Source organism: Ranitomeya imitator, chromosome 8 (assembly GCF_032444005.1).
Source record: "Ranitomeya imitator isolate aRanImi1 chromosome 8, aRanImi1.pri, whole genome shotgun sequence".
NCBI classification, from domain to species: Eukaryota; Metazoa; Chordata; class Amphibia; order Anura; family Dendrobatidae; genus Ranitomeya; species Ranitomeya imitator.
In genome coordinates, this window is record NC_091289.1 from 6,037,093 (window position 1) to 6,050,923 (window position 13,831).

At 44.2% G+C, this 13,831-nt stretch overlaps 1 protein-coding gene across 2 annotated transcripts in view; it reads left to right on the forward strand.

Moving 5' to 3' along the window:
• LOC138647265 (inter-alpha-trypsin inhibitor heavy chain H3-like) overlaps positions 1 to 13,831 on the forward strand; it is a 56,763-nt gene that overhangs the window by 5,815 nt on the left and 37,117 nt on the right. For both annotated transcript variants that reach the window (XM_069736163.1, XM_069736164.1), the window contains exons 5-8: positions 1,441 to 1,551; positions 1,619 to 1,747; positions 2,345 to 2,461; positions 13,164 to 13,332. In XM_069736163.1, coding sequence (XP_069592264.1) covers positions 1,441 to 1,551; positions 1,619 to 1,747; positions 2,345 to 2,461; positions 13,164 to 13,332 — 526 coding nt within the window. The remainder of the gene's footprint in view (positions 1 to 1,440; positions 1,552 to 1,618; positions 1,748 to 2,344; positions 2,462 to 13,163; positions 13,333 to 13,831) is intronic.

Genomic DNA, 13,831 nt, shown 5'->3' on the forward strand with positions numbered 1-13,831 from the left:
TCTGTGACCCCCATAGACCAGCACAGTTCTCTCCTGACATCCTCTGTGCTGCTGGGAACCCTGCTCCTTCCCCCATATATCTCCCTCTGTGACCCCCATAGACCAGCACAGTTCTCTCCTGACATCCTCTGTGCTGCTGGGAACCCTGCTCCTTCCCCCATATATCTCCCTCTGTGACCCCAATAGACCAGCACAGTTCTCTCCTGACATCCTCTGTGCTGCTGGGAACCCTGCTCCTTCCCCCATATATCTTCCTACCCTGCTCCTTCCCCCATATATCTCTCTCTGTGACCCCCATAGACCAGCACAGTTCTCTCCTGACATCCTCTGTGCTGCTGGGAACCCCACTCCTTCCCCCATATATCTCCCTCTGTGACCCCCCATAGACCAGCACCTTTCTCTCCTGACATCCTCTGTGCTGCTGGGAACCCTGCTCCTTCCCCCATATATCTTCCTACCCTGCTCCTTCCCCCATATATCTCCCTCTGTGACCCCCATAGACCAGCACAGTTCTCTCCTGACATCCTCTGTGCTGCTGGGAACCCTGCTCCTTCCCCCATATATCTCCCTCTGTGACCCCAATAGACCAGCACAGTTCTCTCCTGACATCCTCTGTGCTGCTGGGAACCCTGCTCCTTCCCCCATATATCTCCCTCTGTGACCCCCATAGACCAGCACAGTTCTCTCCTGACATCCTCTGTGCTGCTGGGAACCCTGCTCCTTCCCCCATATATCTCCCTCTGTGACCCCAATAGACCAGCACAGTTCTCTCCTGACATCCTCTGTGCTGCTGGGAACCCTGCTCCTTCCCCCATATATCTCCCTCTGTGACCCCCATAGACCAGCACAGTTCTCTCCTGACATCCTCTGTGCTGCTGGGAACCCTGCTCCTTACCCCATATATCTCCCTCTGTGACCCCCATAGACCAGCACAGTTCTCTCCTGACATCCTCTGTGCTGCTGGGAACCCCACTCCTTCCCCCATATATCTCCCTCTGTGACCCCCCATAGACCAGCACCCTTCTCTCCTGACATCCTCTGTGCTGCTGGGAACCCTGCTCCTTCCCCCATATATCTTCCTACCCTGCTCCTTCCCCCATATATCTCCCTCTGTGACCCCCATAGACCAGCACAGTTCTCTCCTGACATCCTCTGTGCTGCTGGGAACCCTGCTCCTTCCCCCATATATCTCCCTCTGTGACCCCCATAGACCAGCACACTGCTCTCCTGACATCCTCTGTGCTGCTGGGAACCCTGCTGCTTCCACAATATATTTCTGAGTCTGTCATCTCCCACACAGTCAGCACTCTCCTCCTTTCCTGACATCCTCTGTGCTGCTGGGTAACTCAGTCTGTGACCTCCAATAATATCGGCACACCTCTGTCCTGAAATACTCTGTGCTGCAGGGACCCTGCTCCACTAACTACACTTGGTTTGCAGGTTATCGTAGACATCTTAGAGCCACAAGGTATCAGCTTTGTGAACGCAGATGGCGCTTTCATGACGAATGAACTGCTGGACGCGGTGCTGGTGGATCACAGCGGGACCAGGGTGAGGTGTGTGTCGTCTGGTTCTGCAGATGGTGGAGGCTGTTGTGCTCACGGCGTCTATTTTACAGGCTCACGTGGAATTTAAGCCGACACTGGAGCAGCAGCGCAAATGTCCGTCGTGTTCAGAAACGCTTCTAGACGGAGACTTTATCGTCCAGTACGATGTGAACAGGGAGAAGTCGGCCGGGAACATACAGGTGACAACAAAGCGCGAGCGCAGGGCCGGCGCAGATCGTCATAAAGCCTGAAACGCTGCCTGATATCAGCAAAACATCTGCACCAAAAACACGTAAAAATGCATAAAAAATGTATGAAAAAAGCTTCTAATTTACTGAGCGTCTTTCCTGCCAAGAGAAACAGAAATGGAGCAGAAATTTCTGCACCGAATGCTTCATGTGTGCACAGACCCTAAACTGTAAAGCGCTGCAGAATATGTTGGTGCTATATAAAGATTATTATTATTAAGAGTCATTTACATGAACATGAGCATTGGGCGAATGCAGATCAGTAAATATTTCCTCTCCTGTTCGTTTGTTACTTTGTATCAGTCTGGAGGCCACAGACAATTGTCTAGAATGGATACAATTGTAACAACCTCAGCAGTGACAAGCGCAGATCTGCTCCAGATTTCAGGGAGCAAACAACAATTCCCCCTTTCATTGACAGCAGAGATATTCAAAAGAATAAGGAGTTAAAGCCAAAATATATTAGACATTCGCAAAACTTTGCATTAACTGTAGAAACTGATCCTGTGAAATCTCGTCACTTACAGCAATAATATTTTTCATCCACAGATTGTCAATGGATATTTTGTCCATTACTTTGCTCCGAGCGTCCTTGAAAGGGTCCCGAAAAATATGGTGTTTGTTATTGACTCCAGCCTGTCCATGGTTGGCCGGAAGATAAAACAGGTTAATGCTATGTAAGATTGATCTGACAATCATACTGCAAATCATCTAATATGCTCCAGAGCTGCACTCACTATTCTACTGGTGCAGTCACTGTGTACATACATTACATTACTGATCCTGAGTTACCTCCTGTATTATACCTCAGAGCTGCACTCACTATTCTGCAGGTGCAGTCACTGTGTACATACATTACATTACTGATCCTGAGTTACATCCTGTATTATACTCCAGAGCTGCACTCACTATTCTGCTGGTGCAGTCACTGTGTACATACATTACATTACTGATCCTGAGTTACCTCCTGTATTATACACCAGAGCTGCACTCACTATTCTGCTGGTGCAGTCACTGTGTACAGACATTACATTACTGATCCTGAGCTAGATCCTGTATTATACCCCAGAGCTGCACTCACTATTCTGCTGGTGCAGTCACTGTGTACATACATTACATTACTGATCCTGAGTTACCTCCTGTATTATACTCCAGAGCTGCACTCACTATTCTGCTGGTGCAGTCACTGTGTACATACATTACATTACTGATCCTGAGTTACCTCCTGTATTATACTCCAGAGCTGCACTCACTATTCTGCTGGTGTAGTCACTGTGTACATACATTATATTACTGATCCTGAGTTACATCCTGTATTATACTCCAGAGCTGCACTCACTATTCTGCTGGTGCAGTCACTGTGTACATACATTACTGATCCTGAGTTACCTCCTGTATTATACCTCAGAGCTGCACTCACTATTCTGCTCGTGTAGTCACTGTGTACATACATTACATTACTGATCCTGAGTTACCTCCTGTATTATACTCCAGAGCTGCACTCACTATTCTGCTCGTGTAGTCACTGTGTATATACATTACATTACTGATCCTGAGTTACCTCCTGTATTATACACCAGAGCTGCACTCACTATTCTGCTGGTGAAGTCACTGTGTACATACATTACTGATCCTGAGTTACCTCCTGTATTATACCTCAGAGCTGCACTCACTATTCTGCTCGTGTAGTCACTGTGTACATACTTTACATTACTGATCCTGAGTTACATCCTGTATTATACTCCAGAGCTGCACTCACTACTCTGCTGGTGCCATCACTGTGTACATACATTACATTACTGATCCTGAGTTACCTCCTGTATTATACCCCAGAGCTGCACTCACTATTCTGCAGGTGCAGTCACTGTGTACATACATTACATTACTGATCCTGAGTTACATCCTGTATTATACCCCAGAGCTGCACTCACTATTCTGCAGGTGCAGTCACTGTGTACATACATTACATTACTGATCCTGAGTTACATCCTGTATTATACTCCAGAGCTGCACTCACTATTCTGCTGGTGCAGTCACTGTGTACATACATTACATTACTGATCCTGAGTTACATCCTGTATTATACTCCAGAGCTGCACTCACTATTCTGCTGGTGCAGTCACTGTGTACATACATTACATTACTGATCCTGAGTTACATCCTGTATTATACTCCAGAGCTGCACTCACTATTCTGCTGGTGCAGTCACTGTGTACATACATTACATTACTGATCCTGAGTTACATCCTGTATTATACCTCAGAGCTGCCCTCACTACTCTGCTGGTGCAGTCACTGTGTACATACATTACATTACTGATCCTGAGCTACATCCTGTATTATACCCCAGAGATGCACTCACTATTCTGCTGGTGCGGTCATTGTGTACATACATTACATTACTGATCCTGAGCTACATCCTGTATTATACTCCAGAGCTGCACTCACTATTCTGCTGGTGCGGTCATTGTGTACATACATTACATTACTGATCCTGAGCTACATCCTGTATTATACTCCAGAGCTGCACTCACTATTCTGCTGTTGCAGTCACTGTGTACATACATTACATTACTGATCCTGAGTTACATCCTGTATTATCCTCCAGAGCTGCACTCACTATTCTGCTGGTGCAGTCACTGTGCACATACATTACATTACTAATCCTAAATTACATCCTGTATTATACTCCAGAGCTGCACTCACTATTCTGCTGGTGCAGTCACTGTGTACATACATTACATTACTGATCCTGAGTTACCTCCTGTATTATCCTCCAGAGCTGCACTCACTGTTCTGCAGGTGCAGTCACTGTGTGCATACATTACATTACTGATCCTGAGTTACATCCTGTATTATACTCCAGAGCTGCACTCACTATTCTGCTGGTGCAGTCACTGTGTACATACATTACATTACTAATCCTAAATTACATCCTGTATTATACCCCAGAGCTGCACTCACTATTCTGCTGGTGCAGTCACTGTGTACATACATACATTACTGATCCTGAGTTACCTCCTGTATTATACTCCAGAGCTGCACTCACTATTCTGCTGGTGCAGTCACTGTGTACATACATTACATTACTGATCCTGAGTTACATCCTGTATTATACTCCAGAGCTGCACTCACTATTCTGCGGGTCCAGTCACTGTGTACATACATTACATTACTGATCCTGAGTTACATCCTGTATTACACTCCAGAGCTGCACTCACTATTCTGCTGGTGCAGTCACTGTGTACATACATTACATTACTGATCCTGAGTTACCTCCTGTATTATACTCCAGAGCTGCACTCAATATTCTGCTGGTGCAGTCACTGTGTACATACATTACATTACTGATCCTGAGTTACATCCTGTATTATACTCCAGAGCTGCACTCACTATTCTGCTGGTGCAGTCACTGTGTACATACATTACATTACTGATCCTGAGTTACATCCTATATTACACTCCAGAGCTGCACTCACTATTCTGCTGGTGCAGTCACTGTGTACATACATTACATTACTGATCCTGAGTTACCTCCTGTATTATCCTCCAGAGCTGCACTCACTGTTCTGCTGGTGCAGTCACTGTGTGCATACATTACATTACTGATCCTGAGTTACATCCTGTATTATACTCCAGAGCTGCACTCACTATTCTGCTGGTGCAGTCACTGTGTACATACATTACATTACTAATCCTAAATTACATCCTGTATTATACCCCAGAGCTGCACTCACTATTCTGCTGGTGCAGTCACTGTGTACATACATACATTACTGATCCTGAGTTACCTCCTGTATTATACTCCAGAGCTGCACTCACTATTCTGCTGGTGCAGTCACTGTGTACATACATTACATTACTGATCCTGAGTTACATCCTGTATTATACTCCACAGCTGCACTCACTATTCTGCTGGTGCAGTCACTGTGTACATACATTACATTACTGATCCTGAGTTACCTCCTGTATTATACTCCAGAGCTGCACTCACTATTCTGCTGGTGCAGTCACTGTGTACATACATTACATTACTGATCCTGAGTTACATCCTGTATTATACTCCAGAGCTGCACTCACTATTCTGCTGGTGCAGTCACTGTGTACATACATTACATTACTGATCCTGAGTTACCTCCTGTATTATACTCCAGAGCTGCACTCACTATTCTGCTGGTGCAGTCACTGTGTACATACATTACATTACTGATCCTGAGTTACCTCCTGTATTATACCCCAGAGCTGCACTCACTATTCTGCTGGTGCAGTCACTGTGTACATACATTACATTACTGATCCTGAGTTACCTCCTGTATTATACACCAGAGCTGCACTCACTATTCTGCTGGTGCAGTCACTGTGTACATACATTACTGATCCTGAGTTACCTCCTGTATTATACCTCAGAGCTGCACTCACTATTCTGCTCGTGTAGTCACTGTGTACATACATTACATTACTGATCCTGAGTTACCTCCTGTATTATACTCCAGAGCTGCACTCACTATTCTGCTCGTGTAGTCACTGTGTATATACATTACATTACTGATCCTGAGTTACCTCCTGTATTATACACCAGAGCTGCACTCACTATTCTGCTGGTGCAGTCACTGTGTACATACATTACTGATCCTGAGTTACCTCCTGTATTATACCTCAGAGCTGCACTCACTATTCTGCTCGTGTAGTCACTGTGTACATACATTACATTACTGATCCTGAGTTACATCCTGTATTATACTCCAGAGCTGCACTCACTACTCTGCTGGTGCCATCACTGTGTACATACATTACATTACTGATCCTGAGTTACCTCCTGTATTATACCTCAGAGCTGCACTCACTATTCTGCAGGTGCAGTCACTGTGTACATACATTACATTACTGATCCTGAGTTACATCCTGTATTATACCCCAGAGCTGCACTCACTATTCTGCTGGTGCAGTCACTGTGTACATACATTACATTACTGATCCTGAGTTACCTCCTGTATTATACCTCAGAGCTGCACTCACTACTCTGCTGGTGCCATCACTGTGTACATACATTACATTACTGATCCTGAGTTACCTCCTGTATTATACCTCAGAGCTGCACTCACTATTCTGCAGGTGCAGTCACTGTGTACATACATTACATTACTGATCCTGAGTTACATCCTGTATTATACTCCAGAGCTGCACTCACTATTCTGCTGGTGCAGTCACTGTGTACATATATTACATTACTGATCCTGAGTTACCTCCTGTATTATACCACAGAGCTGCACTCACTATTCTGCTGGTGCAGTCACTGTGTACATACATTACATTACTGATCCTGAGTTACCTCCTGTATTATACACCAGAGCTGCACTCACTATTCTGCTGGTGCAGTCACTGTGTACATACATTACTGATCCTGAGTTACATCCTGTATTATACCTCAGAGCTGCACTCACTATTCTGCAGGTGCAGTCACTGTGTACATACATTACATTACTGATCCTGAGTTACATCCTGTATTATACCCCAGAGCTGCACTCACTATTCTGCTGGTGCAGTCACTGTGTACATACATTACATTACTGATCCTGAGTTACCTCCTGTATTATACCTCAGAGCTGCGCTCACTACTCTGCTAGTGCAGTCACTGTGTACATACATTACATTACTGATCCTGAGTTACATCCTGTATTATACTCCAGAGCTGCACTCACTATTCTGCTGGTGCAGTCACTGTGTACATACATTACATTACTGATCCTGAGTTACATCCTGTATTATACCTCAGAGCTACGCTCACTACTCTGCTGGTGCAGTCACTGTGTACATACATTACATTACTGATCCTTAGCTACATCCTGTATTATACTCCAGAGCTGCACTCACTATTCTGCTGGTGCGGTCATTGTGTACATACATTACATTACTGATCCTGAGCTACATCCTGTATTATACTCCAGAGCTGCACTCACTATTCTGCTGGTGCGGTCATTGTGTACATACATTACATTACTGATCCTGAGCTACATCCTGTATTATATTCCAGAGCTGCACTCACTATTCTGCTGTTGCAGTCACTGTGTACATACATTACATTACTGATCCTGAGTTACATCCTGTATTATCCTCCAGAGCTGCACTCACTATTCTGCTGGTGCAGTCACTGTGCACATACATTACATTACTAATCCTAAATTACATCCTGTATTATACTCCAGAGCTGCACTCACTATTCTGCTGGTGCAGTCACTGTGTACATACATTACATTACTGATCCTGAGTTACCTCCTGTATTATCCTCCAGAGCTGCACTCACTGTTCTGCTGGTGCAGTCACTGTGTGCATACATTACATTACTGATCCTGAGTTACATCCTGTATTATACTCCAGAGCTGCACTCACTATTCTGCTGGTGCAGTCACTGTGTACATACATTACATTACTAATCCTAAATTACATCCTGTATTATACCCCAGAGCTGCACTCACTATTCTGCTGGTGCAGTCACTGTGTACATACATACATTACTGATCCTGAGTTACCTCCTGTATTATACTCCAGAGCTGCACTCACTATTCTGCTGGTGCAGTCACTGTGTACATACATTACATTACTGATCCTGAGTTACATCCTATATTACACTCCAGAGCTGCACTCACTATTCTGCTGGTGCAGTCACTGTGTACATACATTACATTACTGATCCTGAGTTACATCCTGTATTATACTCCAGAGCTGCACTCACTATTCTGCGGGTGCAGTCACTGTGTACATACATTACATTACTGATCCTGAGTTACATCCTGTATTACACTCCAGAGCTGCACTCACTATTCTGCTGGTGCAGTCACTGTGTACATACATTACATTACTGATCCTGAGTTACCTCCTGTATTATACTCCAGAGCTGCACTCACTATTCTGCTGGTGCAGTCACTGTGTACATACATTACATTACTGATCCTGAGTTACATCCTGTATTATACTCCAGAGCTGCACTCACTATTCTGCTGGTGCAGTCACTGTGTACATACATTACATTACTGATCCTGAGTTACATCCTATATTACACTCCAGAGCTGCACTCACTATTCTGCTGGTGCAGTCACTGTGTACATACATTACATTACTGATCCTGAGTTACCTCCTGTATTATCCTCCAGAACTGCACTCACTGTTCTGCTGGTGCAGTCACTGTGTGCATACATTACATTACTGATCCTGAGTTACATCCTGTATTATATTCCAGAGCTGCACTCACTATTCTGCTGGTGCAGTCACTGTGTACATACATTACATTACTAATCCTAAATTACATCCTGTATTATACCCCAGAGCTGCACTCCCTATTCTGCTGGTGCAGTCACTGTGTACATACATACGTTACTGATCCTGAGTTACCTCCTGTATTATACTCCAGAGCTGCACTCACTATTCTGCTGGTGCAGTCACTGTGTACATACATTACATTACTGATCCTGAGTTACATCCTGTATTATACTCCACAGCTGCACTCACTATTCTGCTGGTGCAGTCACTGTGTACATACATTACATTACTGATCCTGAGTTACCTCCTGTATTATACTCCAGAGCTGCACTCACTATTCTGCTGGTGCAGTCACTGTGTACATACATTACATTACTGATCCTGAGTTACCTCCTGTATTATACTCCAGAGCTGCACTCACTATTCTGCTGGTGCAGTCACTGTGTACATACATTACATTACTGATCCTGAGTTACCTCCTGTATTATACTCCAGAGCTGCACTCACTATTCTGCTGGTGCAGTCACTGTGTACATATATTACATTACTGATCCTGAGTTACATCCTGTATTATACTTCAGAGCTGCATTCACTATTCTGCTGGTGCAGTCACTGTGTACATACATTACATTACTGATCCTGAGTTACATCCTGTATTATACTCCAGAGCTGCACTCACTATTCTGCTGGTGCAGTCACTGTGTACATACATTACATTACTGATCCTGAGTTACATCCTGTATTATACTCCAGAGCTGCACTCACTATTCTGCTGGTGCAGTCACTGTGTACATACATTACATTACTGATCCTGAGTTACCTCCTGTATTATACACCAGAGCTGCACTCACTATTCTGCTGGTGCAGTCACTGTGTACATACATTACATTACTGATCCTGAGTTGCATCCTGTATTATACTTCAGAGCTGCACTCACTATTCTGCTGGTGCAGTCACTGTGTACATACATTACATTACTGATCCTGAGTTACATCCTGTATTATACCCCAGAGCTGCACTCACTATTCTGCTGGTGCAGTCACTGTGTACATATATTACATTACTGATCCTGAGTTACATCCTGTATTATACTCCAGAGCTGCACTCACTATTCTGCTGGTGCAGTCACTGTGTACATACATTACATTACTGATCCTGAGTTACATCCTCTATTATATTCCAGAGCTGCACTCACTATTCTGCTGGTGCAGTCACTGTGTACATACATTACATCACTGATCCTGAGTTACATCCTGTATTATACTGCAGAGCTGCACTCACTATTCTGCTGGTGCAGTCACTGTGTACATACATTACATTACTGATCCTGAGTTACATCCTGTATTATACTCCAGAGCTGCACTCACTATTCTGCTGGTGCAGTCACTGTGTACATACATTACATTACTGATCCTGAGTTACATCCTGTATTATACCCCAGAGCTGCACTCACTATTCTGCTGGTGCAGTCACTGTGTACATACATTACATTACTGATCCTGAGTTACATCCTGTATTATACGCCAGAGCTGCACTCACTATTCTGCTGGTGCAGTCACTGTGTACATACTGTACATTACTGATCCTGAGTTACCTCCTGTATTATACTCCAGAGCTGCACTCACTATTCTGCTGGTGCAGTCACTGTGTACATATATTACATTACTGATCCTGAGTTACATCCTGTATTATACTCCAGAGCTGCATTCACTATTCTGCTGGTGCAGTCACTGTGTACATACATTACGATACTGATCCTGAGTTACCTCCTGTATTATACCCCAGAGCTGCACTCACTATTCTGCTGGTGCAGTCACTGTGTACATACATTACATTACTGATCCTGAGTTACATCCTGTATTATACCCCAGAGCTGCACTCAGTATTCTGCTGGTGCAGTCACTGTGTACATACATTACATTACTGATCCTGAGTTACCTCCTGTATTATACACCAGAGCTGCACTCACTATTCTGCTGGTGCAGTCACTGTGTACATACATTACATTACTGATCCTAAGTTGCATCCTGTATTATACTTCAGAGCTGCACTCACTATTCTGCTGGTGCAGTCACTGTGTACATACATTACATTACTGATCCTGAGTTACATCCTGTATTATACCCCAGAGCTGCACTCACTATTCTGCTGGTGCAGTCACTGTGTACATATATTACATTACTGATCCTGAGTTACATCCTGTATTATACTCCAGAGCTGCACTCACTATTCTGCTGGTGCAGTCACTGTGTACATACATTACATTACTGATCCTGAGTTACATCCTCTATTATGTTCCAGAGCTGCACTCACTATTCTGCTGGTGCAGTCACTGTGTACATACATTACATTACTGATCCTGAGTTACATCCTGTATTATACTCCAGAGCTGCACTCACTATTCTGCTGGTGCAGTCACTGTGTACATACATTACATTACTGATCCTGAGTTACATCCTGTATTATACTCCAGAGCTGCACTCACTATTCTGCTGGTGCAGTCACTGTGTACATACATTACATTACTGATCCTGAGTTGCATCCTGTATTATACTTCAGAGCTGCACTCACTATTCTGCTGGTGCAGTCACTGTGTACATACATTACATTACTGATCCTGAGTTACATCCTGTATTATACCCCAGAGCTGCACTCACTATTCTGCTGGTGCAGTCACTGTGTACATATATTACATTACTGATCCTGAGTTACATCCTGTATTATACTCCAGAGCTGCACTCACTATTCTGCTGGTGCAGTCACTGTGTACACACATTACATTACTGATCCTGAGTTACATCCTCTATTATATTCCAGAGCTGCACTCACTATTCTGCTGGTGCAGTCACTGTGTACATACATTACATTACTGATCCTGAGTTACATCCTGTATTATACTCCAGAGCTGCACTCACTATTCTGCTGGTGCAGTCACTGTGTACATACATTACATTACTGATCCTGAGTTACATCCTGTATTATACTCCAGAGCTGCACTCACTATTCTGCTGGTGCAGTCACTGTGTACATACATTACATTACTGATCCTGAGTTACATCCTGTATTATACTCCAGAGCTGCACTCACTATTCTGCTGGTGCAGTCACTGTGTACATACATTACATTACTGATCCTGAGTTACATCCTGTATTATACCCCAGAGCTGCACTCACTATTCTGCTGGTGCAGTCACTGTGTACATACATTACATTACTGATCCTGAGTTACTTCCTGTATTATACCCCAGCGCTGCACTCACTATTCTGCTGGTGCAGTCACTGTGTACATACATTACATTACTGATCCTGAGTTACTTCCTGTATTATACCCCAGAGCTGCACTCACTATTCTGCTGGTGCAGTCACTGTGTACATACATTACATTACTGATCCTGAGTTACATCCTGTATTATACTCCAGAGCTGCACTCACTATTCTGCTGGTGCAGTCACTGTGTACATACATTACATTACTGATCCTGAGTTACATCCTGTATTATACCCCAGAGCTGCACTCACTATTCTGCTGGTGCAGTCACTGTGTACATACATTACATTACTGATCCTGAGTTACTTCCTGTATTATACCCCAGAGCTGCACTCACTATTCTGCTGGTGCAGTCACTGTGTACATACATTACTGATCCTGAGTTACATCCTGTATTATACTCCAGAGCTGCACTCACTATTCTGCTGGTGCAGTCACTGTGTACATACATTACTGATCCTGAGTTACATCCTGTATTATACCCCAGAGCTGCACTCACTGTGTACATACATTACTGATCCTGAGTTACATCCTGTATTATACCCCAGGGCTGCACTCACTATTCTGCTGGTGCAGTCACTGTGTACATACATTACATTACTGATCCTGAGTTACTTCCTGTATTATACCCCAGAGCTGCACTCACTATTCTGCTGGTGCAGTCACTGTGTACATACATTACATTACTGATCCTGAGTTACATCATGTATTATCCTCCAGAGCTGCACTCACTATTCTGCTGGTGCAGGCACTGTGTATATTAGTATTAGATTGTAGTCCCTAGACTCCTGTGTGACTTGATCTGTTCTTTGCACATTACACTGTAAACATTCGTCTATCTGACTTCAGACGTACGAGGCCTTCATCAAAATTCTGTCGGACTTACCTGTGACGGATCACTTTGGGATCCTGAAGTTCAGCAGCAGCGTTGTGAAGTGGAATGACGATCTCGTGAGAGCAACGCCTGACAATATCCAAGGGGCAAAGGAATTTGTGAAAAAGATAAAGGCTCATGGAGGTGGGCAATGTGGCCCCTAGACTTGTGCAGAGCCCTCACCCTTAGGTGCCAGATACTATTAGCGCATGTAAACATGATGGTGTCCCATGATGACCTAATTATGGAGATGGCGGCCAGAATCGATGGTCTCTGCTCTGATTAATAGGATCTTTTGAGGACCTCCTTCATCTATGTCCTAGATGGAGATCTCCATAATCCCATAAAGTTTCTCCACGGTGTAAAAGGTAGAGAAGCCAAGAATGCAATGATCTTCAAATTTATTTGATAAAAATACTCATTTAGATATTTATGGCAGTGACACATCTCAGAGCAGTGTCCACCATTATGTCCGGCCAGTGTCCACCATTATGTCCGGGCAGTGTCCACCATTATGTCCGGGCAGTGTCCACCATTATGTCCGGGCAGCGTCCACCATTATGTCCGGGCAGCGTCCACCATTATGTCCGGGCAGCGTCCACCATTATGTCCGGGCAGTGTCCACCATTATGTCCGGGCAGCA